This window comes from Fringilla coelebs (genome assembly GCF_963513975.1).
Source record: "Fringilla coelebs genome assembly, chromosome: 7".
Taxonomy (NCBI): Eukaryota; Metazoa; Chordata; class Aves; order Passeriformes; family Fringillidae; genus Fringilla; species Fringilla coelebs.
In genome coordinates, this window is record NC_140035.1 from 26879462 (window position 1) to 26906175 (window position 26714).

The 26714-nt window shown below is 38.0% G+C and overlaps 1 protein-coding gene across 11 annotated transcripts; it reads left to right on the forward strand.

Moving 5' to 3' along the window:
- Positions 1-13: 13 nt before the first annotated feature.
- On the forward strand, positions 14-26340 carry TRAK2 (trafficking kinesin protein 2). 11 transcript variants are annotated; one of them, XR_014616317.1, is made up of 18 exons: positions 14-134; positions 5940-6257; positions 7214-7408; positions 11019-11072; positions 11815-11885; positions 12505-12621; positions 13772-13981; positions 15724-15802; positions 17526-17656; positions 17860-17934; positions 18559-18696; positions 19437-19516; positions 20391-20594; positions 20731-21029; positions 21310-21594; positions 21821-21920; positions 22434-24936; positions 25238-26339. XR_014616317.1 is itself a non-coding variant. In XM_084209573.1 (18 exons), exons 3-18 carry the CDS (start codon positions 6221-6223, stop codon positions 23110-23112), a joined length of 2754 nt encoding a protein of 917 aa, XP_084065699.1. In that variant the 5' UTR covers positions 14-134; positions 5940-6061; positions 6196-6220; the 3' UTR covers positions 23113-26339. The 11 variants fall into 11 exon arrangements, 9 of the variants coding, with proteins under 9 accessions (XP_084065699.1, XP_084065694.1, XP_084065700.1 ...); XR_014616318.1 differs by having other exon boundaries at positions 22434-23312; positions 24805-26339; XM_084209573.1 differs by having other exon boundaries at positions 5940-6061; positions 6196-6257; positions 22434-26339.
- Positions 26341-26714: the final 374 nt, after the last annotated feature.

Genomic DNA, 26714 nt, shown 5'->3' on the forward strand with positions numbered 1-26714 from the left:
GCAGCGGCCCGCCGGGGGCTGTAGTTCTGGGCGGGAGCCGAGCGGAAGCCATCGGGGCCCTTCCTCAGTCGCCGCTGTTGCATGCGGGGCTGCGGCGAGAAGGAGCGGCGCCGGAGAGAGCGCAGCGTGGCCGGGTAAGCGAGCACTCGGCGCCGGGCCGGCGCTGCTCTGCCGCCTCACGGGCGAGCGGCGCGCCCCGTGCCTCACACCCCTGCAGGGGCTAGCCCTCCCTCCTCTCGCCCCTGGGGCCGTTCCCCGGCGGGCCGCGGCACCACCCGGGCTGGAAGGTACGGCGGGCCGCGCCGGGCGTGCGGCGGCTTTCCTGAGGCTGGTTGGGGTCGGAGCGCGGGGCCCGAGCGTGAGGCGGTGTCCGGGGCTGGCCCCGCTATCCCGGGCGGAGAAGGAATTCCGGCGCCTGTCCGGGTTGGCAGCTGACAGGACTTTTGGCGGTGGTGATGCTTTAATGTAACGTAGCGCTGTGTTGAGCTCCGTCTGTTCAGTGTAAGCGGGGGCGGCGGTGCCGGCAGGCGGTGCCGGGGTGACCTTCAGCGGCCCGGGGTGCCCGTCACCGAGCGGGCTCCCTGGAGGGTCACGTCACCGCGATCACTGGCAGCCCTGGGTGGCATCTCAATTGTTGTCTTGTTTGTGTATGGAAGACAAGGAAATTTTGGCTGCTAGCAACTTCTTAATCACATTGTTACAATTTTATCAGCTGATTTAACTGGAGTACCAATATCTGTCAGTAAGTGTCATTTACCCTGTCGTCTATGCTATAGGTGAAATGTATGTGGAGTGGCGTGCTCGTATTTTTATCTTTAATGCCATCTTCAGCTATGGCATAGGTCCCTATTTCTTGGTTATGTTCACAGTTACTGTTGACTGATTATGATAGTTTGATGCAGATATTTGATACACTAATAAATAACTTAAGGTAACATTAGAAAGCAACAGTCGATTTTAGGTTTGTTTTCGGATACTTGTGTTCTTTCAAAAGATTTAGCTCTTAGTAAAAATAGGCAGAACTTCTTTTTAATTACATTCTGACACCTAAGCGAAATTGAAAAAAACTTATTTTCCATTACCTGAAATTTTTCCACTCTAGTGGTGCTGTGATTATTAGAGTGGTATCTGTTTATCGAATTTCTGTTGTGAGTATCTGAAAATGTAGTTTGAAGAGCATTGGAAAACCACAGACTTTCTTGATGGTGGTTTGCCTCTAATAGCGGGCTTCTTGAATTAATATTGTGTAGTAGAAGTGCTGTCTTTCAGGAATGATAGTTGTGATTTGTTGATTAGTTTTCCAAGAAGACACAAATAGAGCATTTTCACAGATATGGCTACAAAAAAGAAGACATCCTTTTTTGGTTTGATTGCTAGTGATATTCTGGTGACTGAGTCATATAGAAGAGTTTGGTTAATTCTAATACAGAATTATGACTTAAAATGCTGAGCACTGGCTGGGGTGTAGGTCAAAGAACTTAAACTACTTTTTTGTGTGATCAGCCATGCATCAACTGAAAGTGTTAGTGATTTCAGTTAGGTGTTATTCAAGTTCCCTTCAAGTATACTTTATACAAAACAAGCTTGAGTTTTAAAAGAAGCTGATTACAACCTTTATAATGAAATATTAGCAGAGAACTTAGCAGAATGAAGCATTAGCAGAATGCCTCAAGAGCGTTTGTTGTATTTTATACTCTAACAAACAAATAGGCAATTCATGATAGTTCTTGATTCCTTTGAGATCATAACTACGTATATACATCATTTCTTGTGAAAAAAGAAAATTTGTGAGAAAAGATGCATACAGATAGTAATGTTTGGATTGTGCATTTACATTAAAAAATAGGAATTAATAATGTCTTTATAATAAAGTTAACAATAAAAATTAATAATGTCTTTAATAAAGTCTTTAATGTAGGTAACATTCATAGTTTCAGGCTAAGTGAGACTTCAATTAGGCATTTGCTGTTTTACATTGTACTGGGGTGATATAGGCAACCTCCAAATGGGTAGGACTTAAATAAATCTTAACTATCAAGCTGTGGTATTCAACAGCATGCATGTATACATGTACATAAAGCATATATACATATATTTAACACGTAGTGTTGCCACTTTGGAGAACATGAGCTGTTACAAATGACAGACAAAGAGAATACGTGAGCCTGGTTTGGTGTAACTGTAGATAAAACAGGATGAGGGAATGTTGTGGCTGGCTTCATGATTCCCATGTGATTCATCATTCTCCAAGAGGTGTTCTCCCGGTTCCCCTCTGAAGCCTTTCCCTCATCCCAGAAGAAAAACAATCAAGAAGATGGGGGCGGGGTTATTTTGTTTGTTTTCTTAATTTCTTCTTATACTATTTTTTAATGATTGAAAGTCTTTTGCAGGGTTGTTTATGATTATTGCAGTTGGTTTTAGGATTATGTTGGCGTATTCTTTTAAATATTTTTTTCCTTACATGAGAGAAACACAACCACCAAATAGATTTCTGTAGGGATAGCATTGGCTGAAAATAACAGGTGTTAGGCACACAGCAAATGTTAATTGTGATAGGCAATGTTTGTGTTCACATAGATTTGTTTTTCAGTTGATAATCCTTTGTCCTTCATCTCCTACTGGATGGTGTTGAAGAATTTGGCCTCTGCTTTTGAGCGCTGGTCCCAGGAATGTTTTGGCAGCAATTCAGTGTGGTCATGTTTGCTATAAGAATAGAACTGTTTCATTAACCTTGAGATGCAGAATGTGTTGATTGCTATTAGCTGGCTTGACAGCATTCCAATTTTAGCAATGGAAAAAGTACTGTGTTAATGACTTGATACAATTTTTTTAAATTGCATACTTACATGGCACTAAAATTTGGCATCTGAGAATAGTAGGCTCATTTATTTGGCTTGCTTTTGGAAAATGAATGTTGTCTTCTCTCTTAATCAAGTTAGAATCTTATTTGTTGTTAGAATCTTCTTTGTTAAAATTTTGTTTGCGCTACTTGTGACCTAATGTCTTGCATCCTGGAATTGTACAGAGGAGCAGACCTAGTTTAGTCTTTCCAAGTACTTGTGAGGAGTCTACTGCCCTCAACAAATGACAAATAGCAGTAATAACAGTTTATTTATGTTGAAGTTTGGATATTGTCAATATAGATGGCAATATTTTGCATATGTTTTTAACTTTGTGCACAAAGGAATAACATACAATTGTCTGTGGTTTCCAGTTGTAAAGCAACTCCCTGACCTTTCTCATAATTCAGATTTGAATTAGAGCTTCTCTAGTGGTAGAATGTCTTCAGAATTATATTCTGTCTTGAGGTGGCCCAACTCTTTCTGCATCCATCTGAAATTGCTCAAAGTAGTACTTTTACAAAGACAAGAACAATTTTCAATGCTTTATAACTATATTATCTTTTTCTAAGACTTTAGTCAGTATTGCTTTTTCAAGTTAATCTTCACTAGAGTCTTCTGACTCACTGAAGGAAAAATTTTTGAAATCTCTTTAGAGCAACTTGGATTCTCTAGGGCCGATTCAGAAGGTGCAGGAATGTTTTTGACTTTTACAAGAAGTGTGCTATATGTACCCCAGGTTTCAGGTTTTAGCTCACTGGAGCCAAATGATAGCTGAAATGTGAGACACACATTGGAGAGTAAAATTTAATCTAGTATAGAAACACTAAGATTGGGATAGGGATGTATGTAAAATGTTGTCTGATATTTTCATCTCTCATGAATTTTCCTTGAAGAAAGCTTTCGGAGAGCACCACCTCTGCATATGGGTTATTGTCCAATATTTAAATTTCCCTTGTTTTTCCCATGTTCGATTAACCTATTAGTAAAAGATGTGAACATCAATGGGCCTATGAGGGAGTAGGGGAACAAAACTGATAAGATGTAGATCAGTGTAGAATGAGTATAGTAAACTGAGAGTGGAAATAATCTTTATAAATAAAGATTTAAATCAATACCTGAGAAAGTTTTCTAGCTTCTCTTTTGGACATGTCTTTCTGCATGATTTAACCATTTTAATTTCTAGTCCATCTTTTTATAGCATGGTCATATATTTTAAAGCCACGTTATAAATTTTATGGGATTTATCTAAATGTATTTAATCATAGTTTTGACTTGCAGGAGGAATTTACAGTTAGGAAATAGTTTTATAGCTGCAGTGTAGAAGGGTCATGGAGTCACTTTCAGGGTGGAACTGCCCAGTGCTTGAATTTCTACAGAAGTTGCCCCATGGTACAGGAAAGTAAAGCTATGAGAAGCACTGGAAATGCAAGCATTAGCTTTTATGATGTTTGCTTATGCAGTAAACTTCTCAAAGGTTTTACAAATGAGTTTGCTCTTTCAGTTCACTAGTTTGGTGTTGGCCTGGTGCTCTAGAAAACATTTAGCCAAATCACCTTTTATTTCCCCCCGGCCTTTGGCTGAACTGACATAGTTACAAATAGTGCTTCTGCTTTGCACTTAGAAGAGAGACTAAAACCATTCTTGAGAAGTAGCAGCATTCATTTTTACATTTTTAAAACAGAAAGGAAAAAGACTGAGTTAGAGTTGTGAAGAAACTGTCCTATGCTGCTGAACTTTGTCTAGCTGTATAGTGACTCTTCTTATTACAAAATAAAGTCATTTGCATGTGTGATCTACAGCAATCTTCTTAAATGTCTTTTATTATGCTGTATTAAGTTGTTTTAGAGAAGGGAATATGTATAGTTCATGCTTTTCACCAATACATTTAAAAAACACCCTCTAGAAATATTTTTAAAAGTGCTAGAAACATCTATACATTCAGATAGAAAATATTTCTGAAATCTCAAGTTTTTCTTTTTTATTAAGTGTTTGATATGCATAATAATTACAACCGATAAGCAGGCTACATACATAAAGAAATGAATGACAAAACAAGAAGATACTGCACACAAGTATGAGCTGACCTTAATGGAAGAAAGTTCTTTTTTGATCTCCTGCCAGAGTCTACGACCAGATGAACTGGCAGGCTCCAGGCTTGCTTTAAAAAGCTCCTGCACTGTCCATTTTAATCTTGTCAAACAAGAGGTTGCTACAGACAGCAAAACAAACCTCTGATTGTTGTGCTTGATGATTGGAGATCTTGGGGAAACTGTTAAGAGCAAATTTTAAATTAATGAAGACTTTAAAGAGAATTTTATGTTAACTGGATGCCAGAGGAGGGAAAAGGAGACTTGTTTTCTCTTCGGTTTTATATCTTTCTGTCATCTAGAACTACTGTTTTATATGGAAGATGATTCATCGGTCTTGGCAAAGGAAAAGTGTATTTTTACTTCATTAAACTCTTCTGATAGCTTTTCTGAATCAGTCACAGTAGTTTCATTTTCTGGTTTACCTGAGTCCCTGCGGAAGAGAAAACACAAATTTTATCACAATCCACAAAGTAAATTTCTGATAGGTCTGATTTTTAATTAAGAGACTCCTAAATGAAAAGAGACTCAAGCAAACAGTTGTGTAAAACTTACGTTTTTTAATGATAGAAATGTTAAGGGTGATGTTTTTAAAATCCTGCCTATAGAATTCATCACTTTAAATAAATGTAGTGGCCTGAAGAAAATCTCTGCTTAATTGGAGCTGCTGTCTGTTAGCATAAAAAGGAAATGCCTCGTTTCAGTTAATGACCTGAATACACTAAATATTATATGAAAGAAGATTAATAGTACAGACAAAGAGATATTTGACCAAGTCCATGTTTAAGGTGAGATGTCTGGAGGAAGAAAACATATTTTAATGCTACCTTTTACATGTCCTGTGTAAACTGGAAATAAAATGCTTGTTTGCCTTTTTTTTTTTTAAATAATTAATTATAGTACAGAGGGGAAATTCAGACTGAAAGAGGCAAAGTCACACCAGTTTACCTGTCTCCCTTGAAAGAATGAAATCAGTTAAAGCTTGCCATTCTCTTTGTTTTATATTTAGGTGATGGGTGAGCTGAGAAGCTGGTGAAGCTTACATGAAGTACTTCTACTGATCAGTAGCCCAGATGAAATAGGCATGTCCTAAGATGGCAGTAGATCTGGAGTTTGAACCGGCCTACAGAAGTGAGTTGATGCCAGATTTGTGAGTGTGTGTGGCTTGATGGCTCTCACTTACTCTGTCTCTAAACCAAAGCCATCTTTTTACCAAAGCAATAAAGGAATGGTGCACAGCTTGATTACAGAATGTTCTTTCCAAGGAAGTGAACTGTGAAGGAAGGACTCATGAGTGTTGATCCCAGGGGCTTGGACAGCATCCCTGGTAAGTTGAAGAGTTACTATTACAAATCTTGAATGTGTCTAACATGTCATAAAGCACCAACCTGAAGACAACCTTATGTTTCACATTCTTTGTACTGCTTATGTGATATTGTAGAGGAACAAAACTAGTGACGTTAGACTCACTTGTGAAGTAACTGTGCATTGTAAAATACTGTTTGTAAAATTCTTATTGTCAATAGTCAACATCGGTGTTTTTTCCATTGAAAGGTACTGCAGATAGTATTCATCCTGAGTGGAAATCTTGCAAAGATAATCATTGCATACCGTTGATATTTTACCAATTTAGTATTAATGTGGGGTTTTTTGCAGTATTTGTGATAAGATTAAGAGACACATACAACATAGAAAGAGCTAAATTTGATTGCAGGGGGTTTAGTATCATGTTTCTCAGAGTGTGATTCCATAAGGATGATAATAAAATTTTATACTTGTTCCCTGATTTCAAATTAGTATTCAGTTGATTTTACTTACTTTTGAGATTGTTTACATCTATGTTCATTATCAAAACAATGCACAAAGCAGAAGAACAAGAAAAATGGGAAATTCCTTCAGAAAAAATAAGTGTAACAACTATGAAAAGTCAATGAGATTTAGCTGGTAAAATGTAGGTTGTCTTTTAGCTCAATGAAGAGGAAAAGATAGAAATTGAAACTTATTACATACATTATATTCAGGAAGTTGGAGGGACACAGTATACCATCTTTTCAGGAAGTTTTGGGATCAGCTGAGGGTGAGGAACTTAGAAGTATTGCAGAATAAATCAAGCATTGGTTCAGTAAGTATTCTGGTATTTTGTCTGGTACAGAATAATTATTTCCAAATCTACCAAAGATTTATGAAGTATTTTATCGTACATAAACTGTATAGTACTGTAGCAACACTATTAAATTTTGCATATATTTAACAATGCACCATTACTGGCATTTACTCTTTCAGATGGGTGCTCCAATGAGGACCTTGCTGAGGTGGAGCTGGTGGGCATGCTGGAAGAACAGCTGCCAGATTACAAGTTACGGGTGGACTCTCTGTACCTGTATGAGCACCCAGACTGGGTTCAACCCAGGGCCTGCCACAGCCGGCTGCCGGAGGTGGCTTCTCCAGCTCGTGAGGAGGACTCCTTCCGTTACATGAGTGAGTCGGTGGTTATTGCCCCAAATACTGAAGATAAAAATCTACATACACAGTTAGTGTTAATATTAGGAAATGGTCAAATCTGGAAAACTTTGGACAGGTGGAAGAAGAGGCTGATTTCAGGGGACATGCTTGTGGTTCACACTGCAATTCTAATGGCTGACTTGGGATGTTTAATGACTGCCTGATCATTAGATTACACACTGAAGTAAGAATGGGAACATGTCATAGTGAAAGAGAGGCAGGAACCTAGAACTGTGCTAGAACAGATGCATACCTCATACAAGATGTACAAATGTGAAGCAGCTCTGTTTTCAGGAATGTTGACAGTGCTGTTGTTGATTTGATGATGTTCCCCTGATGTTTTGTGTCAGTAATGTTTGTGAAGTTCTGTCAATGGTTTCTTCTGGAGATAGAAAAGGAATGAATGGCAGATAGGTGGGTACTAGATCAATGTTGATCACAGCTTTCCAGTTCTGAAAATACTAAGTAACTTACTCCTAAACCTATCAAATGATAAAGAGGAAAATGGATAGCTTCAGTCACATGAAGAAACCTGTAATATGTTAAAAAGCAAATGAATAGAAAGTTGCCAAAACAATTTAAGGCTTAATTGCCTGTCGTTTCCAAGTGTTTTCTCATTAAGAGAATGCATTGTAAGAGGATGCATTCTTGTGAAGAAAATGCTTTCAGAGAAATGGGGAATTCCTGTTTCTTCTATATATTGAAACAAACCACAGAGAAGAGTGAACTTGTTATTTATGTGCAATCTGTGATGGTTACCTCTTCCTTGTATATGCCACCTCTAAAAGGGTTTTTTTTTTGTCATTGTTCTTTGTAGTTGAAACTTCCCAAGGGTGCATAGCAAAGGAATAACAATGATTAAAATATCACCTCCCAAGAATGCAGTACTCAACAATTTAGAGTGACCTTGTTATGAGTTGAACTTGAAGGCTTTGAACTCTTAACTGGGGAAAGTAATTGGAAAGCCTCTTAATGTTTATTGCTCAGACTGTTTCTGATACTAATATTGCAAGCATAAATGATTTTATAGGTGAGTGAATGCTTTTGTAGTTCACTGGAAGCAGTTGTGTGGTTGGTGGGGTGTGTACTTGTCTCTAAGTGCTAATTATAAAGAGGTGGGATCAGAGTCTATCCATGCCTGACATGAAACGTGGCTCTGCCGAAGCTTTCGGCTCAGCGCCTTACCTGTGTGACGAAACTCAGGGCTCCAAAGGACCTTCAGTCAGGGTGAGCTTGCATTTTCAGCCTGCAGGGAGAGGGAGGGGTTTTATCAACAAAGTTTTCATAAGGCCTGTTGGGTATTATTTGGCTGTCAAGGCACTGCAGAAAGGGCTGTCTTCCTAGTTCTCCCAGAGGGAAGTTCTTTGCAAATAGAGGTGTCCTGTGAAAACAGTAAACTCCTACAAGGAGTTTTTTAAGCTATAAATGTTTTCTTGTAACAACGACTCAAATTGAATTAAAAGATAGCTGTTAAGCATAACATATAAAACTAGTTCTTGTATCATTTAAGAACACTTTTGTAGCTGCTGAGTCATGTAAACTCAAGATAAATATGGTTTATGTTTCGCCTAGAAATTGTCCAGACATTGGTTACCCTTGAAATCATAGCAGCTTTTTTGAGACTAGTAACCTACAGGGACATACTGGGAGAGTCCCAGACAAATACAGATATAAATCAAATTCTAGTTATAATTATTGTCGAATAACTTTGTAGGTGAAATTTTAAGCTTTCTTTGTTACCTGGAATTGGGAATAAATGTGACACGAAGCATGACATGGGGTTTTAACTTTGTATCTTCCTCCCCCTATATATGCATGGAAGCATTTTTATAATTTTTTCCAAGAGAGAATGCTAAATATATGGTTTGAGTGAATTTGTAGTTGAGAAAAAAGCCCCAAAAGGGCACAGTAGTTGCTGCACTTGAGCTCCTCCTCCTCTTTTTATGGCTGCTGCTGCCTATAAGAAGGTCTGTCAGTTGGGTTCACATTGGCAGTGTTTTCAGTGAAGTGGAAGAATATTTTCTGCTTCAATTGTGCTAGCATAAGAAATCCTGAGTTACAAAAGATCTCTCTTTGGAACTACTTTGTATGTGTGAATAAAGGGTCATGGCACAACGTAACAAGAATTTTAACCAAAATGAAGAGTTGCTTGCAACTTTCACTTGGCAGGGTGAGTATGGCACATGCAAGTGTTCTCAAGAGGGAATTCTAATAAACTCTGTATGGTTTTGATCCTGTACTGAGAGAAAACACAGAAATTTATTTAGAGCTAAGTTTTAAAGCTGTTGGTTCTGTGATTTTAGTTATCAGAGTAAAGATATTTGCTCTTGATTTTAGGAACTTATCTACCTGAGTAACCTTGGGATTAATATGGAATTAGTGTAAATTTTTATTAGAGGGACTGGATAGAAACTTATAACTTGAAATCACCTGCTAAGAATAGTTACACAGGAGAGCTGACTATAATATTCTGCCTGTAATGGCTGTAACTTAGTTATGTATGTGCAGTTAATTTTCCAAATACTAATAAGCTAGATGAGTTTGGAGTCCCCCTTTCAGCAGCCAGTATCAGCAACCATGTAGTACGTAAAATTGTCCTCCAAATGCATTTTTTGCTACTGATAGATATATACTTTAAATTTAGTAGAGAGTTTCTATTTTTTCCCTGCTTAGAAATACAATTAGTAAGTGACAGTTCTATAAGTTCAAAGCTCCTGCATGCTTAAACAGCATGTGTTGGGTTTTTATGCTTACTGATCTACTTGATGAAGAGCATTTGGTTTGTTACTTTAATATATTTTTATTTTAAGGTTTTAGAGAAACAGTAAAACTTCTCCTTCTGTGTTGTTCTTCCTGTTCTGTCTTTCAAAATTAGAAAAAAGTTCCTTTTGTTACTAAAATGCAACTTGGATTTGATCTTAGTATAGGTGTAGTGTTATGCTTTAAAAGGTTAACTATGGGTATTATGTATGTAAAGGGTATAGACAGCTTATATAACATATGTAAATAAAGTTAGTGTGCACTTTAGCTTGGCACTTTACTATCTCATAACTCAGTCTGCAGTCCTCAACAAAACAAAGAAAAGAACTGATAATCGATACCACTGTGTATTCAGAGTAAGAATGAGGTTTAAACAAGATGAAAGAGTGAAGGAAATATTGAGATCAAATCTATAGTAATCTCATTTTGCAGTTCAATCATGATGGAATTAATTTTGAAACAGGTTAACTTAAACAGTTAGTTGAAGCTGCTACTTCTGTAATTCTTAAATTTATATTGCTGCCTTCTTCACTTTAATGATCCTGACTTCACAAAGCAAAAATATCAAATTGCTGTTAAGCTTAGTGCAAACATTCATCACCTGATAGAGAGATGTATAATTCTGCTTCTGAAGAATATTAATTTAAATGTTTCCCTAAAAGACCTTAGAGAGTGTTAATAGTGAAAAAACTATGTTTGCACATGCATTTATTTTTTTATTGTGGTAGATGCATGTCAGAAAATTCCCTATTTCCTTACATTTTAATTCTTTCTCTTCTTTGTTCTCTTTTTTCCCCTCTCTATCTTTCATTATCTGTCACTCTAGCTCTTATTGAACTTCCTTCCTCCTCCTTGGATGGATCTCACAAATTTGCACAAGGTAATTAAGATGCCTTTGTTACTACCATCTTTTTATCAGGACACGAACTAGAGCAGACCAATGCTTTGCAGTTCTAACACTGTGTTTTGTCACAAATTCTTCATTTGCTTTGCTTATTCCTCACTCAGTCTTGTTTTTCCAATCTACTGTTTCTCAGTTTTTTAATAGTTTTGCAAACTCTTTGAACATTGGAACACTTGATTACTAAGATAGCATTTACTGCTACATTATTTTATTTCTTCTTAATTGTTTCCAAGATGGTCAAGCCCTTAATAAATGCATTTTCATTACTTGTCTCAGGGGTCTCCATACTTCCTGCATACAGCTGTCACACAGCCTAGTGGGAATTTTGCTTCAGGGGTAAAGTATGTGTTTAACTATATTTGGATATTCTCCAATATACTCCTCCTTCTCTCCCCAGCGGGCTGGAGGATTTAATTGCTTAGCTGTATTCAAAAAGTTGCTCTTGGGAGTTTTTCTAAATTTGAAAGATGTGTGAACACCTCAAGTCTTAGTTAACATTGCTGAAAGGTGCGAATGTTCAATACCTCATTTATCAGTCTCCCAAATGAGTACTGTTTCACATTTCTGAAGTTGAAGATGCATTTTCATAGCCTCTGCTAGCTTCATCAGCCAAGTACTGTATTTGTATATAAACAACATCCTCTGAGTTCAGCTCTCCCACGTCCCACAATCTTCTTGTCTTTCCTTCAATAAAATAAGCATGTTTCTTTCTCTTCAGTTCTTGGCACAGATAATGTGGAGCAGAAAGACTACAGTGAAGCTGACATGGTCAAACGTCTGTTAGCTGAGGTATGCTTGTCTCTGCTGTGTTAGTGCAGTTGAGGGAGGGTTTTAATCAGCTGCTGACCATTTTGATTCAGTTATCTTCAAGAGCTGCTTATCAAACACATGGGTAATGAGAAACTGCCCATTTGCTTGCAGCACCTCAGAAACAAAATGTAACAAAACTATGGGCACCCATGAAGCCTGTGAGTATAAGAAAGAAACAGCTTTCTTTGATTTCCTGGTGCTCCTCTGCTTCTACCCTTTCACCATTGTTTAAGCTGAGCAGTCTGTTTGGAGAAAGTGTCACTGGGAATGCCACAAGTGTGTGTGATGCAACAGAGCCCACATAATCTTTGTACTTGGCACAAAGCCCAAAACTGTCCCCAGGTTTTTGGTGCTTTCCCCTTCTGTTACTGCAAATGGCTGTGGAAGAGAATATGCTGTATCAAAAAACACAGTTATGGATGTGTTCTGGATCCAAGTGATGAAGCATTAATAAGTTTCTAACAATGCTGATCATTTGAGAGTAAAGGGAGATCTCAGAGTGCTGATGCATTGAGCAATATCTAGGGGAATATAAAGCTACTCTGAATTTAAACCTGACATGATCAAAAGGAAACATTTTTTCTCATTTTGTGAGCAGAAAGATCGGGACCTGGAACTGGCAGCGCGAATTGGACAAGCCCTCCTTAAGCGAAACCATCTGTTGATGGAGCAGAATGAAGCACTGGAAGAACAGTTAGGACAAACTCTAGACAGAGTAAGTGGTTGCTTTTCTTTCTTTTTTTCCTTTATTTAGGTGGGTTTTTTCCATTTTTTTCCTCTCTTTTTTTTTCCCATTTATGATGGTGGTAAGAGGATTAAGAGAAATATATCATTTTGGGGTGATTGGTGCTCTTGGACTACAGAAGTGTGCTTAGATGTCATTCTCCTAATCATTGTTGAATCACTTTTTGCAGTCCAGGAATTGAAGACAACATATTGTAATTACTGAGAAATTATGAGAATGTTAGATATCATTAGGGTATATCAGACCATAAATCTGATTTCCCACTGTTAAACTAAAAATGGACTAATATTAGTCAAAATAAGTGATTGGTATCTGACATGAGCTGCTACATAACTTCACAGGTGAGGAAACAGTCAAAAAGCGAGCTGGTTGATGGGGTGCTTACACTAAGACTAAACAAATTAATAAATAAAATGTAATGAAAAGTGAATTCTGATCAAGATCTTTACTCCATCTCTTCCTTAAGCACAAATTCTTGATCTAACCTTTTATTTGTTTTTTTTTTTTTTCTTAAAAAAATAATTAAATAATTGACAAATAACTCTGTGGTCAAGAGATGTTGTGTAAGCTACAGTGAAATGGCTTTAGCTGCTTGTATAAAAACAGTATGCTGATGACAAGGATGTACTCATAATCAGCTGTAGGACAGCATAAACTTAGGTATTCATATAAAAATGTAGATAATCAAAAGAGATTTTATCTAAACGAGATCTAACTCTTCCTTTGTTTTTAATTGTTCTACGGGTCATTTAATGTGCAGACTGGAACGTACCACTCTGTACATGTAAATATTTGTCTCTCAATCCTTTTCTTCAGGAACTCAACAATTCAGAGTAATGGTCATAATCAAAATGATAGCTAGCATGTTAAAATGATATAATGTATTGAGGCAGCTGGAAAATGATTTTGCAGTAAACTATTTAAAAAGTAGGTTCTGTTGTTAAGTTTTGTGGTGTCTTGAATTTTGGTCTCCCTTGCTGTGGTAAAATTGTGATTTTGTGAACTTAATGTAAATAAATGGAGGTGTGAGCTATTCAGGAGCAGTGATGCATAAATAATACAGTATGATATTGTGTATGTAAAGTGTACTTCACGTGGTGGTGATCTTCACTTGGCCTAGGTTAACCAGCTGCAGCATGAGCTGTCAAAGAAGGACGACCTGCTGCGTATCGTTTCCATCGCCTCTGAGGAGAGCGAGACGGATTCCAGCTGTTCCACACCACTGCGTTTCAACGAGTCCTTCACTGTCTGCCACGACCCACTGCAGCTGGATGTCCTGCAGGATAAACTGCGAGAGCTGGAGGAGGAGAACCTGGCTCTGCGATCCAAGGTACTTCTGACTGACAGCACATGCTGTCTGTGCTGAGTGTGAAACAAATAATCAGGGTGCTCAAAATCCAGCAGCAGGGTTTCTCTTGAAGCACATGGCTATTTTGTGTCGCTGTATGCAAATCATTCCTGAGCACTATCCCTCCATGCCCACATCCTTCTGTTTCCTTCATTCCTCATTGTCTCCAGAGTTCTTTGGCAGTCTGTTCTCAGCGCAGTTGAGGTACATGAAAAAGCGTGGGAAGATATGTAAGCGCCCAGCAAAAGTACTTGGACACATCAGGCCCTCAAGCTCATGCAGTTTGTTTTGACATAAATCTGACTGCAATGAGCAGGAGTATTTGGAGAATTCTGTTCTATTGCCATTGTTTTTGTCAGAAGAAATTTAAGGGTTAATAAGCTTCCACTTAAATTATTTTAAAGACACACTTAGTTGTGACTATGTGATTAGTTTCTCTGTTTTAATTGGTCACATGTGTAAAATTTGAATTGCACTAGAGGTGCCAGTAGAAGGATAGAGACTAAATGGCCAGACAAAAAATGGCTATAAAATGGAACCAACAGGAAAGGTTCCAAGAACTGGAATCAACGGATGCAGTGCCTTTTCTTTGGTTGTGAAGAGTGGAACTTGTAAAATAGGACATTTTTTAAAACTGGCTTATTTTTGTTGCCTTTAAGAAAAGGGGGTGTTGTTTGTAAGAAAGGTGAGGATTGTTTATTTTGTGTGTGTGTTTTGATTTTTTTTTTATGTCAGCCTTTCCCAGTATAAGCTTGTTGTACCAGTATTACACCGGCTACCTTTAATGTCAATAAAATACACTTCTACCCTTGTTTTGTCTCCAGAATACTCAACCTGAGATGCAAATTCTTCCTAAAACTCCCTAAGACCAACTGGATACATTAGTAGTGCTGTAGGATAATAAAGAAAAGAACAGATTGCCTTTTTTTTGCTCCTAAGTATATGATGGCACAGGTTTACAGAACAGCCAGGTCTCACTCATTCTGTGATATAACCTTCAGTGAACTGAAATAGCCTCAATTACAATGAGCCTCTATTTGCTTTTTTATTTCTTTTCATGTGACAGCACTATCTAAAGAAGTGTATTTGCCTGTACTTGTGTGAATGTACTGTTTGCTGGGATAATCTTTAAAACCATTTGCTGAGTTCTACAGTGTGAGTCCCTAACTGGCAAACAGTCATGAGTACGGAAGAATTGTCTGTGCTAAGTTTAGTTTTACCATCCTCACAATCAAAAGAGAAATAGGAATCCAGAGTGCTTCATATTGTTTAGATATGTTGTGATACTCAGTCTCTGGCCCAGAAAATTTAGTCTGAATAGACAAGTTGGGAATATGGAGAAAAGCTGTTCTGTTAAGAGCTTTTCAGTGCCATAAGAGAGTTGACTAACATCAGTCAGTTTTCAAGTTTTTTTATAACTTAAGTTTTTCAAAGTAAATTAAATTGCTTATTTCTGATTTCTGTCTTGGTTCACTTTCCATACCAAATTACATCTTTTTGCAACAATTTTTTATTAGAGACAAGAGATCAGGCTTTGTTCATGTGTCCATCTGTCTTTCACATAAAACACTTGTAAAATTCTGGGAAACATGGTGGAAAACACAGTTGCATAGAATTTTTAAAGAGAGGGGAGACTTTTCAGTTGCAAGAATTTTGGAAGTAAAAATTGATAACATTATAGATAAACTGAAATTGTTATTGATAAATGAATAATTTTCTCAAAGGCTTGCCATCTGAAGTCAGAAACCATTACATACGAAGAGAAGGAACAGCAGCTGGTCAATGACTGTGTCAAAGAACTCAGTGAGTATCGAGGCTGCATTCTGCAATGGCAGGATGGTGGGTGAAATACCTGGTGCCTACACCTTCTTAGTTAATCCTGAATCCAGAAATGGGCTTCAGTAATTTATGCCAACCATTGAAGTCTTGCCCTTTGTCCAAGTGCAAGGTGATTCTGTATTTCATTAAGTTTCACTCTGGCATTCAAATTCATCTCTGTGTGTCATGTTTAGAAGGGAAAAATGAATATAAAAGGTGATGTCCATAACTTTCTAAACTGAAACCTACAGACACTAGAAAATCAACAAAATATTCTCCGTGTATATTCAACACACTTGACACTGAAATAGGTCAGTGTATAGAGTCTTAAAGCTATGAACACATTAGTTTTAGAATATCTGTTTTGAACCAAAGCATTTAAATTAGCAAGTGGCTCAATTTGTCTAGAGTTGTTTGTATTTGCTTTGGGGACTGCTTATTTGCAGAGAATTGCAGCTACTCTTACATAAATGCATGCCAAGTCTGAAACAATATATAACAATATCTTTTTTTATCTGTAGTCATTTGATAGGTATTACTTCCTTTGTGCATAATAACCTTAAATTATATGTAAGATTATCTTTTTCTCCACAACCCCCATAAAGAAGACTGGGTTGCTACTTTATTTTTCTTGTTACAGATGGCCCCAAAATACTATGAATTGATACTTACTTGGTTAATTTACTCTGATCCCACTGAGAAAATATGCATCTTTTGTAAATAGGAGTTAGTTCAAATATGCTCTCCTATTTTCCTTCAGTGAGAATGTCTGTGAATTCACATTTTTATTCAATTCTATAGCATGAGTAGGCATGCTAGGTAATTTAGATTCACAGAAAAAATCTTCTCCTGAAGCTGTGTTGCCTACAGCTTTAAAATTTGCATTTTCAGGAAAAAAGGTATCTGACTGAGCTTAAATGCTCACAGGCCCATAAGCAGGGCCTTGTTCTGCAGTAAATGTGTGAGGTACAACAAGCACTGAAGTTGTAGTGTGACCTTTATGCAAGATTGACCAGACTTTTTTTATGACTTTGCAGTGCTTTCAGGGCAAGTGTACAAACAAGGCTAACTGCATAAAAATATTTCAGCTCTTGGAGTTGCTTTCTCATCTCACTTTAAGTGCTTGCTAAAAGGAAAAAAAGAATCAGGGAATTATATTCAGTGGATCTTTGGGGAATAGATAGTGACTAGGATCAAGAGTGTATGTTACAGTTGACAAGGTTTGACAAAATGCCTTTGCTTACAGTGGGAGTTAATAACAAGATTAATTCAGAACCAGACTTTTCCAGCATATTCCAAGTCTGGCCTTGGTCATGAGTCATTATGTCATTTGAAATTTTTTTATTGTAATCATTTCACATACTGATCATGTGTATTTCAGATTTTGCATGCTTAGTTCTTACTATGTTATACCTGCATTTGAAGTTAACTTCTCCCCACTGTTAGTCTTTTCCTTATGGATGTTCTAAAGCACCAATTTTATGTATTATGAATTGATTTCCTAAGAGAATTGGTGGTTTTGCAGATTGTTGTTGACTTTCATTCATCCTTTCTGGGATTTAGGTTAGGCTTGGGGTTGTTTTTGTTTGTTGGTTTTTTTTTTTTTTTTTTGTGGTTTGGTGGGGGTTTTTTTGTTGGTTTTTTTTTTTGTTTGTTTGGGTTTTTTTGTGGGAGAAGGTCTTGACTAAGTTCCTTTTGTGTTTTGTAGGGCAAACAAATGCTCAGATTTCCAGGATAACAGAGGAGTTGTCAGAGAAGAGTGAGGAGGTGATTCGCTACCAGGAAGAGATCTCATCCCTTTTGTCCCAGATTGTTGATCTTCAGCATAAACTCAAAGAAGTAAGGGAATGCTGATAAGTGTCCACGTGTGCACAGGTGTCTGTGCAATATGTGTGTGCCAGTGCTCACAGCAGGCAAAAATTGACTTGGCAAGCCACGGGGTTGCACTGCAAGAGAGTGGCTGTCCCAGGAAAGTCTGGCAGAGGATCAGTCTCTCTGGGAAATCAGCTGAGAAAATGATGAGCACCTTTTTGTGCTTTCAGAATGTGATTGAGAAGGAGGAGCTGAAACTTCACTTACAAGCCTCCAAAGATGCTCAGAGACAACTGACAGCAGAGGTACTTAAGACTTCTATGACATACATTTAGATAAATGTTTGGGATGGAATACAGGAGAAAGAAAACAGGGGGAGTGGGAACTACTGCTTTTTAATTATGTAGGATTTTAATCTTTCATCGTGTTAAGTCATATGATTGGAGGGAAAGAATAATTATGTTACTTAACCCTACACAAATATTTTTGTAGTTCGCGGGAGTATTAAAGACAAGGAGCGTGTTTCAAATAGGGAGGTCTTACTATTCTTAGTTATGAGAAAAAGAGTGCTTTAGTGTGACTGTTACTGATTGTATCAACAGTAATATTGTATCAACTGTGGCTCATTAGATTTTAAGGCAGTTCTCTTTTTTTCTTCTTTTGCATCAGTAGTGTATTTGCATTTTTTTCAATGTAATTTCCTTTGAATTTTATAATACTTTTTCCTCTTTTGAATCTTTGTGCTTTGTCACTAAAACTGCTATGGGTGCTGTGCTGACTGTTGTCCATTCCAGTTGTAGGCATGTGCCCTGCAGCTGAAAGAATCCTGCAGTGTCGAATCAGCCATTCTAGGTTGCTCTAGGAGTTCATTCAGTTTCACTCTGTCTTCTCTCTGAAGAGATCATGTGATGGCCTCTCTTCTCTTGCAGCTCCATGAGTTTCAAGATCGGAATGCAGAGTGTCTGGGGATGTTGCACGAGTCCCAGGAAGAAGTGAAGTTGCTGCGCAGCAGAGCCAGATCTGTCGCTTGTCTCTGCCACTCACAGGCTCGTGGAGCATTTCCTGTGGTAACCAACACCTCTAGCATGGCACACACAGCTGTGGCAGTGAGCAGCTCTAGGAGCACAATGGCCTTTGCAGGAACTGCAGCCAGAACTACTTTGCAGTAGGCAAAGGAGCTATCGTTGGTTTTTCAATTCTTCAATGTGTACACTTGTGAGAAATTTAGGAAATTAGTTAGGAAACTAACTGTTCACTTGACATACTGTGACACTGCAATTTTTCCTTTTTATATGCATTTCTGTTTAATAAGGGAATTGGCACGTTCTGTAGCTTCTGCTCAGTTGTGCTAGTGTCTTATTTGATGTGGGTGTGAATTTTATAACTCACCAGTGTTTCTTTAAGAAACAGAGCATCTCACATTCTCAGGATATCTGGGAATTCTTCAGGTTTTGTTGGTTGCTCTGTGTGTACAGAATCACTCATGCACACTTGTAAGAAGTGCTCTTAAAATTTGTAGCTTAACTAAAGCAACCAACATACAGAGTCCATAAAGAAACACAAAGAAAAAGCAGATGTTGCTAATGAAAACTGAACCCATCCTGGTTACACATGGGTGTAGTTATGGTGGAAAACTGTCCCACATGCCCTTCCTTCAGAGGCAGAAGGGTTTGTCCAAAGCATACTGATACTGGGCAAACAAATGCTAGTTGTTAAAAGTAATTTTTACAGATATTTTCTGCTCAAATTGTCAGAAGGAAGACTTGAATCTAATTTGTCAACTCTTATGGTTTCCATTTTTCTCTAGGATTCCCTTGCAGCAGAAATTGAAGGGACAATGCGGAAGGAATTGAGTCAAGCTGATGAATCTGTTCTCTCCAAGCAAAAGTATGTTTTCAGATGTCCATGTGCTATTTTGATATTTATCCATAGACTTGTATTAATTAAGGTGAAACTGATCTCTGGGACTCCATAAATGCATATATACCCTCTATAATGTTTTCATTGTAAATAAAAAAAGGTTTGTAGTATTTGGTAGTCTTTTCAATTTTGAAATCTGCTATTCTTACTTGATTCTTCATAATTTCTTCTTATTATATAATTTTGTTATTACTTGATTCTTCATAGAATCAAGTAATAACAAAATTACGCAATAAGAACAAATTATAAATTGTAGAATTATAAATTATAGAAAATGAAATATGAATCATAGGAAATATAAATTATATAATTATATAATAATAATTATATAATAATAACAAGAATCAAAATAACATCCTTGCTAAAAGGATGTTGTTTTATTCTTTTTTTGAGGCTTTTTGATCCAAATTCTCTGATGCACAATACTCCTTTTAATGCTTATAGAAAAATTGCTGGACAAATGAGATTATAGCTGAAAGATATGTAACAGTTTTCAAAACCTTGAAGACTGTTCTTGGATCTCATAATTCTGAGCAAGGAGTAATAAACCAAATATGTGCTTCTGAAAGCATATACAAATTAAATAAATAAAATATATACTTTTGAATAGGCTAAAGCAGTTATCAGTTGAAGTTCAGGTCTTTCAGGTAAAGAAGTGGTAATTCTCATACTCAATAGAGTAAATCTCCTGAAGACATGAATGTTTTAGGTGGTCATGTTTTTCTGAACATCTTTTTAGTGGGGTCTCCACAGACTTTTCAAACTTTGGTTTTCATAGATTTTTCTTTCTATATCTTTTTTGCTTCTGAAAACCACGTTTGTTTGTTTGTCTTTTCCACAGGGATCAACAGAAGCGAGTGTTTGACACTGTCAAGGTTGCTAATATCATGCGTGGCCGCTCCCCGTCCTTTCCTGCCCCATTGCCAATCCCTGGATCAAATCGCTCGAGTGCCGTTATGACAGCAAAGCCCTTCCAGTCTGGTGTGCACCACTTGGAGAGCCACGCACGGATGGTCCCAGGGAGCAGCTCTGAGAAGAATTTGAAGTAGGAAGCACAGCTTGTTACCTTCTTCTGAAAAGAACTGATTCAAAACTAAACCCAGACTGGACTTCTGCTGTGTAATAGAGAAATAGTTAATTTAATGGGCTTAATATCTGTTATTATTTGGTGTTTCTCACAGAGACGCTCACAGTCCTGGCCAGCCGGGAACGCCTGGTGACAATGACCTGGTCACAGCTCTGCACAGGCTCTCCCTGCGTCGTCAGAACTACCTGTGTGAGAAGCAGTTCTTCGAGGAGGAGTGGGACCGAAAAATGCATTTGCTGGCTGAGCAGAAAGAAGAGGCTAGTGGCTGCAGTACACCAACAGAAAGCTCTTTTTCCCCAAGTACGAACTCAGAATTCACGGATCTCTCTGCCAGCTCTAGTAATCTCCGTGTTCTCCTACCAGAGAAGTTGCAAATTGTCAAACCCATTGAAGGTAAGAGGATGATCTTCCTTCTCTCATTAGCAGAAAAGGATTTTATATTTGCCAGCTAAATCATTGTGTGTATAGCTAGGTGTGGTGTGCAGTAACAGGAAGCGGTAGTATTGGCAGGCTCCATACCAGTGTTAGGCTGCTTCTTGGCATTGCCATCCAGTGGATGTATGGATCACAGTGTGGGCACCAGCCAGCTGCACTTGGTTTTATAATGCATTCTTGTAACTTGATACAGTAGTGGGTAATGGCTCTCTGAATCTCTTCTCTTTTGTCACACCAGGATCTCAGACCCTTTTTCACTGGCAGCAGCTTGCTCGACCCAACCTCGGCACCATTCTTGACCCAAGACCAGGTGTTGTTACTAAAGGCTTTACCCCTCTGTCTGATGATACTGCATCTGTGCACCACATCTCTGATCTGGAGGAAGATGATGAGGAAGAGGGTGAAGGAGGTATAACATTTCAAGCACAACAGTCCTTCCCAGAGGAAAAGAAATGTGCATTGGCAAAGCCAGTGGCAGGGATTTTCCTGCCACCTATTACTTCAGCAGCAGTACCACTCACTGGTAAGAAGCATGGTTAGTGTTTCTTCCTGAGTCTATTTAGCACTGTTCTTTTCTCTATGGAAAATATTTGCCTGTGTAGTAATGCTGTCTTTGCTGTTCTTGTTCTTTACTTCAAAAAAAAAAGGACTCAAAAATTAGCAGTGATAATAACATTGTCTTAAACTTTGATTCATTCTTGTATGTCTTTATTTTTACCCTTAATGGATGTAAATTCTTCACATTGCAGCCTCAAATCCAGGGAAGTGTCTATCTTCAACAAATTCCACATTTACTTTCACTACCTGTAGGATCCTTCACCCATCTGATGTCACTCAAGTCACTCCCAGGTATGAGGATTGCTAACATCCTGAATGCTGCTGCAGAGGATTAAACAGTTACTTTCTGGCTTTTGATACATGGACCAGTTTTAAAAATACTAAGGCAGTTAGACAACATATAGGATGTTAAAATAGTTGTAATTACGAAGGAATTCTCTGGAGTGAGAGTTAAAACAAGTTAAGGTAACTTTAAGTAAATTTTAACTCTTAAGTAGCAGTTGCCTTGTATCATACTTCTGTTGGGAAAAAAGATTCCGTGATGATTTATTTTCTGCTTCTGTTATTTTTTTTTTTTATTAACTGGACAAGTATGTTAATATTCTAGCTAATAGAGTACAGGTGATCACAGAAGGTAAATTCATTGGTACTTTGCAGAACAATAATTCTGAGTACTGAAGCTGTCACAGCTGATAGCAATAGTTAAGGTTTTTCTTTAGTCTTCTGTATACTAAAAGGCAAATGAAGAGCAGTGTATATTCTCTGAGTGTGTATATTCTCTGTTTTATTATTGTTTTCTTTCAGCTCCATGGGTGCTTCATTTTCACTGGGGAATACTGGCAGCAGTACTGGAAACCCAGTAGTGAGCACTCCAGCCATTCCATACAGACTAAGTATTGGAGAATTTCTCACCAACAGAAGAGACTCAACTACTACTTTCAGCAGCACAAGCAGCCTGGCTAAACTTTTGCAAGAACGAGGCATCTCTGCCAAAGTTTACGACAGCCCCATGTTAGAAAAACCGCCTTTGCTGCAACCCTCCCGAACTCTTCCCATTCCTTCTACTCCACCAAATTCTCCTTTGCGTTCACCTTGTCCTTCCCCACCGCTCTTTGAGCCTCGAGTGCATCACTCAGAGAATTTCCTGGCTTCTCGGCCAGCAGAAACGTTTTTGCAGGAAATGTATGGCCTAAAGCCCTCCCGTAACGTCCTGGATGTAGGCCAGCTGAAGATGAACCTCGTGGACAGACTGAAGAGGCTGGGCATTGCCAGGGTGATCAAGCCCCCTGAAACGCAGGACCATGGCAAGAATCAGGGGGCAGAGGCTGGCTTGCAGAGGCAGGACTCAGCTGGGTTTTTAAATGCAGGTAGCAACTTAATGGCAGGACTGAGAAGAAACCAGAGTCTTCCAGCCATTATTGGAGCACTGGGAGCTCCTGTTTGTACACAGTCATCAAAAATGGATATACTAAAGGAAGACTAACTGGCCTGAAAGGTGTTTGACTTAAAGCACAGTAAATCATTTGAGGGATGAACATCCAGTACAGGCATTGTTAGGTGTGTTACAGAAGCGTTGGAGAAGGCATGTGCATGTTAAAATGTGGGAGAGACAAGCGTTGGGACCAAGGAGCAAAGGAACATTGCTTGGGTTTGAGGAAGAAGGTTTTTGTGCGAGATAGAAAGGTAAAACCAAAGCTTTATTTCAAGACCCGCTTCAGCATCTTGTCTTAACTTAGTCAGAAGTTAAGACTAGTGTAGACATTTTCAGTGTTTTAACCTTTTAACCTGTATATGTAGGCATTTTTTTTCCCATCATACACCCATAGTATTTACTAGTTGTTTGCCGTCAGACTACATAATTTAAATATAATATTAAACTAACAATCAGTCTGACGAGCATTAGCAGCCCAAGTTCCTCTCTGTAGCAAACAAATATGAAAACTTTGATTTATTTTTTTTTCATTCTTTCATTTTCCATTTCAGAAACTGTGCTCTTTTGAACTCCTCACTTTGAGAAGCAGGGGAGAGAATCTTTAGCTCTGTGTAAGAAAGTAATACTTCAGTTTACAAATACAGGATTTATATTTTGAAAGAGTGCAATTGTGTTAGTTAGGTATTAACAGAAGTTAATTCCTTTCCAGAGCTTGTGAACAAAGCACACAGAGAAATGTGCAATGAATAAGAATTAAGAAGCAGAAATGTGTGTATATCCAGCTAAGAAATCTTTCCAAAGTGTAGTGTGCATCTGTTTAAATGAGGATAGTTTTGTGTGCACACACACACACAAATATCTCAGGCACATTTCAGCATTGCAAAAGGAAAGAAACCCTAGGTGCTTGGTTCAGGGTTTCTTTTTAAAGACTTAAATGGAGAGCATTAACTTCAAGGAAATTGTTGGAAGTTCAGAAAACTGCCTCTTGTCTTGCCAAGTACACATTCTGTATATTTGAGAGTTCTCAGTGAACTTTACGCCTTTCATTCAATTATTTCTCATTTCAAGCAGGACTTTGTTTAAAAGACTTCATTAAGAGCAAAATTTGCCAGTCTCTATATAGAAACAGGAAGAAAAAACTAGTGTTCTTTGTAGCATTTTAATGAATATCGAAATCCAGTGATCAGTGAGGGAGTGTGGTTCTGAACATAGCTGGGCCAGACTTTCCAACTCAAAAACTTCATTTTAGAAATCTGGTTTCTGAGTGTTAATTATAAAAATATTACTGCCATGCTGCTTTTTTGATTCCTTCCTGTCCAAGGTTCTAATCATAAGTGAACAATCTACAACAGATGTTTTGTGTAACTTAAGAAAAGTGACCTGAATAGAAACAGCTTCTTAGTCTTCATATAAATTTTCACTGTACCTATCAACATTATAAAATTGTTTCCATACAATTAGATTAAGCAGTTAAGTTTACCTTGCCTGTTACCATGTAAGTGGGGTATAGCTGGCAGCTGTCTGGGGGTGTGGTGTGAAGCATCAATCCAATCACACTGATTTGCATTTGCCATCAGGCACAGTCTCCATAATCAGCACCCTCATTGCTGTAGGGATGAATGGAGTAGGACAGAAAAAGGAAGTTTCTTAACCTTGTTTATAGGAAATTTGTAACGTGGCCTTTCTGATTTTACAGTTCTTTAGATCTTGTGATGACTCTTTGATATTTTTGTTTTGTAAAAGGAAAAGGAGTAACCACTTCAAACTTGCACAGGGATTCTTAGCAGAAGCTTGTCTGTCAGCAGCGCACAGAAATATTCCGGAACTCCTGGAGTTGCCTTTTGCTCTCTAAGCAAAATCTTACACTTACAAAAGGTGAATTTTATTTTAAAGACTATATACGGGTTAATTTTGTTTTTTAAGTGAAAAATATTTAATTTTTTCATGTAAGTATTTATGTTTGTATGTACTTAGCTCTGCATGGTGTCTTGCCTAGCTACATAAGATAAGAGTGAAAGGAGGGAGTGCCAGGTTGGTCTCTAGTGGCCTGGGATGGGTATGTCTGCAGTGTATCTAACTTCCAGGGAAACGAGTTAGCAAAAGCTGAGACAGTTTGGTGCCAACAGAGAAGTGTGTAGCATGTCAAAAGTCCGTCCATTTTATGTGTTTATTGTAGGAATACCTGAGTTACAGATAAATTTTTGAAGGTACTGCACTGTGTTTCTAACCAACTTCATAAGATAACTCCAGCCACTGGATGAGCAGAGTAGCAAATCAGCTAAGGCAGAATTCCTTTGGCAGACCATGGTTCAGGTAAAACTAATCTACAAGCATATAAATTAAATGTTATGTCTCTCTTGGGGACACTTCCCTATTCCATAGCCCAGCAATATAAACTGGCTCAGTTCAAACAATGTGGATGTTGAGAGGTCGGTTTGTTCTGTAGCTGAGGTGTATCATCAGATACTTTACATTAAGGCAAAAAGAAAATGGAAGAATCTCTATACCATGGTGTTTATGTGTGTTTACCCAATTGGCTGATGCTGTGGTGCAGTGTTGTTCAAATTCTGCCATGCATTTATGCCTTTGGATAGTCATGCACAGTTTGGATATACACGCCTGGCTTGCAGTAATGGAAAATTGATACTTCTTCCAAGTTTACCATTTTGGGCCAAAACCTAGAAGATAAACTTTTTTTAAACAACATGTGTTTCTGAGAACATTTTAGAAGTTACCATGATTCTAGGAATGATTTGGCTTTCATTGTCTCCCCTAAGAGGGGTGAGAGGTGACAAACTTGCATGGCTGACATCCTGCACCAGATCTTTTGTTTGAGTAGAGGTAGATCTAGAAGGAATGGAGAATTACATTTTGGCAGGGTTCTGCTATCTTGCAGGTTTGAGTCAAACACGGATGCTAGAAAGGACTTACCGTGCTTGTGCAAGTTATAAGAGACAGAAGGGAATTCTTGTATTTACCTTATTACAATTGTCTTAAAGCACAAACTTAAAGCTTTCTAGTTTCACTGTTAGTTTTTAATAAACTCAGTGATACCTGCATGCTCAAAATACCTGTGATCAAAGTTAAACATCTACTGCAGTCGAATAGCAACAGAGAGGGAAGGAAAATAATTGTGTTTGGGCTTCATTTGGCTGTTACATGAGGGGATTACACACAGTGTTTGAACGGTCTGGGATTTTCATGGTATTTTTTCCATCTGCTTTTTGCACTTACTGTTGTTTCATAGTGGAATGTAAATTTGATAATAAACATGTATAACATGCCATTTTTCAGTATATTGCCGATCTTCTGTGGTTTGTTCCAGATGTCATCTTCTCTATTACAGTGGTCTATAACAAACCTAAAATCAGGCCTTTTTTGTGGCTAAAATTTATAGTGATTATGATACTGTACACAAGCTTAGTGAAGCGAGTTGGTATCTGCAGAAAAGGTGGCTTTAGAAGCCAGTAAAGTGATATAGACAGTATTTTAAGTGTTGAGCCTCACTAAATCAATCTGTTCATATTTTCTGGTACCTCAGGGGGTTTTGTGCACAGGTGGTGCTTTGGGGTTTTTTCCTCCCCTCTTTTACAGCAGCTAGTGTGTTCCTCTAGTATTACAGTGTTAGCACTGCATCGTTGGCTAACACCACC

What these genes read in the sequence shown, in the direction of transcription:
- TRAK2 (XM_084209573.1), top strand. Translation starts at nt 6,221, where the DNA reads ATGAGTGTTGATCCCAGGGGCTTGGACAGCATCCCTG. An exon ending in GGGCTTGGACAGCATCCCTG is followed by an intron (nt 6,258 to 7,213) that starts GTAAGTTGAAGA and finishes TTACTCTTTCAG; the next exon opens with ATGGGTGCTCCAATGAGGAC. An exon ending in TGACTGTGTCAAAGAACTCA is followed by an intron (nt 15,803 to 17,525) that starts GTGAGTATCGAG and finishes TGTGTTTTGTAG; the next exon opens with GGCAAACAAATGCTCAGATT.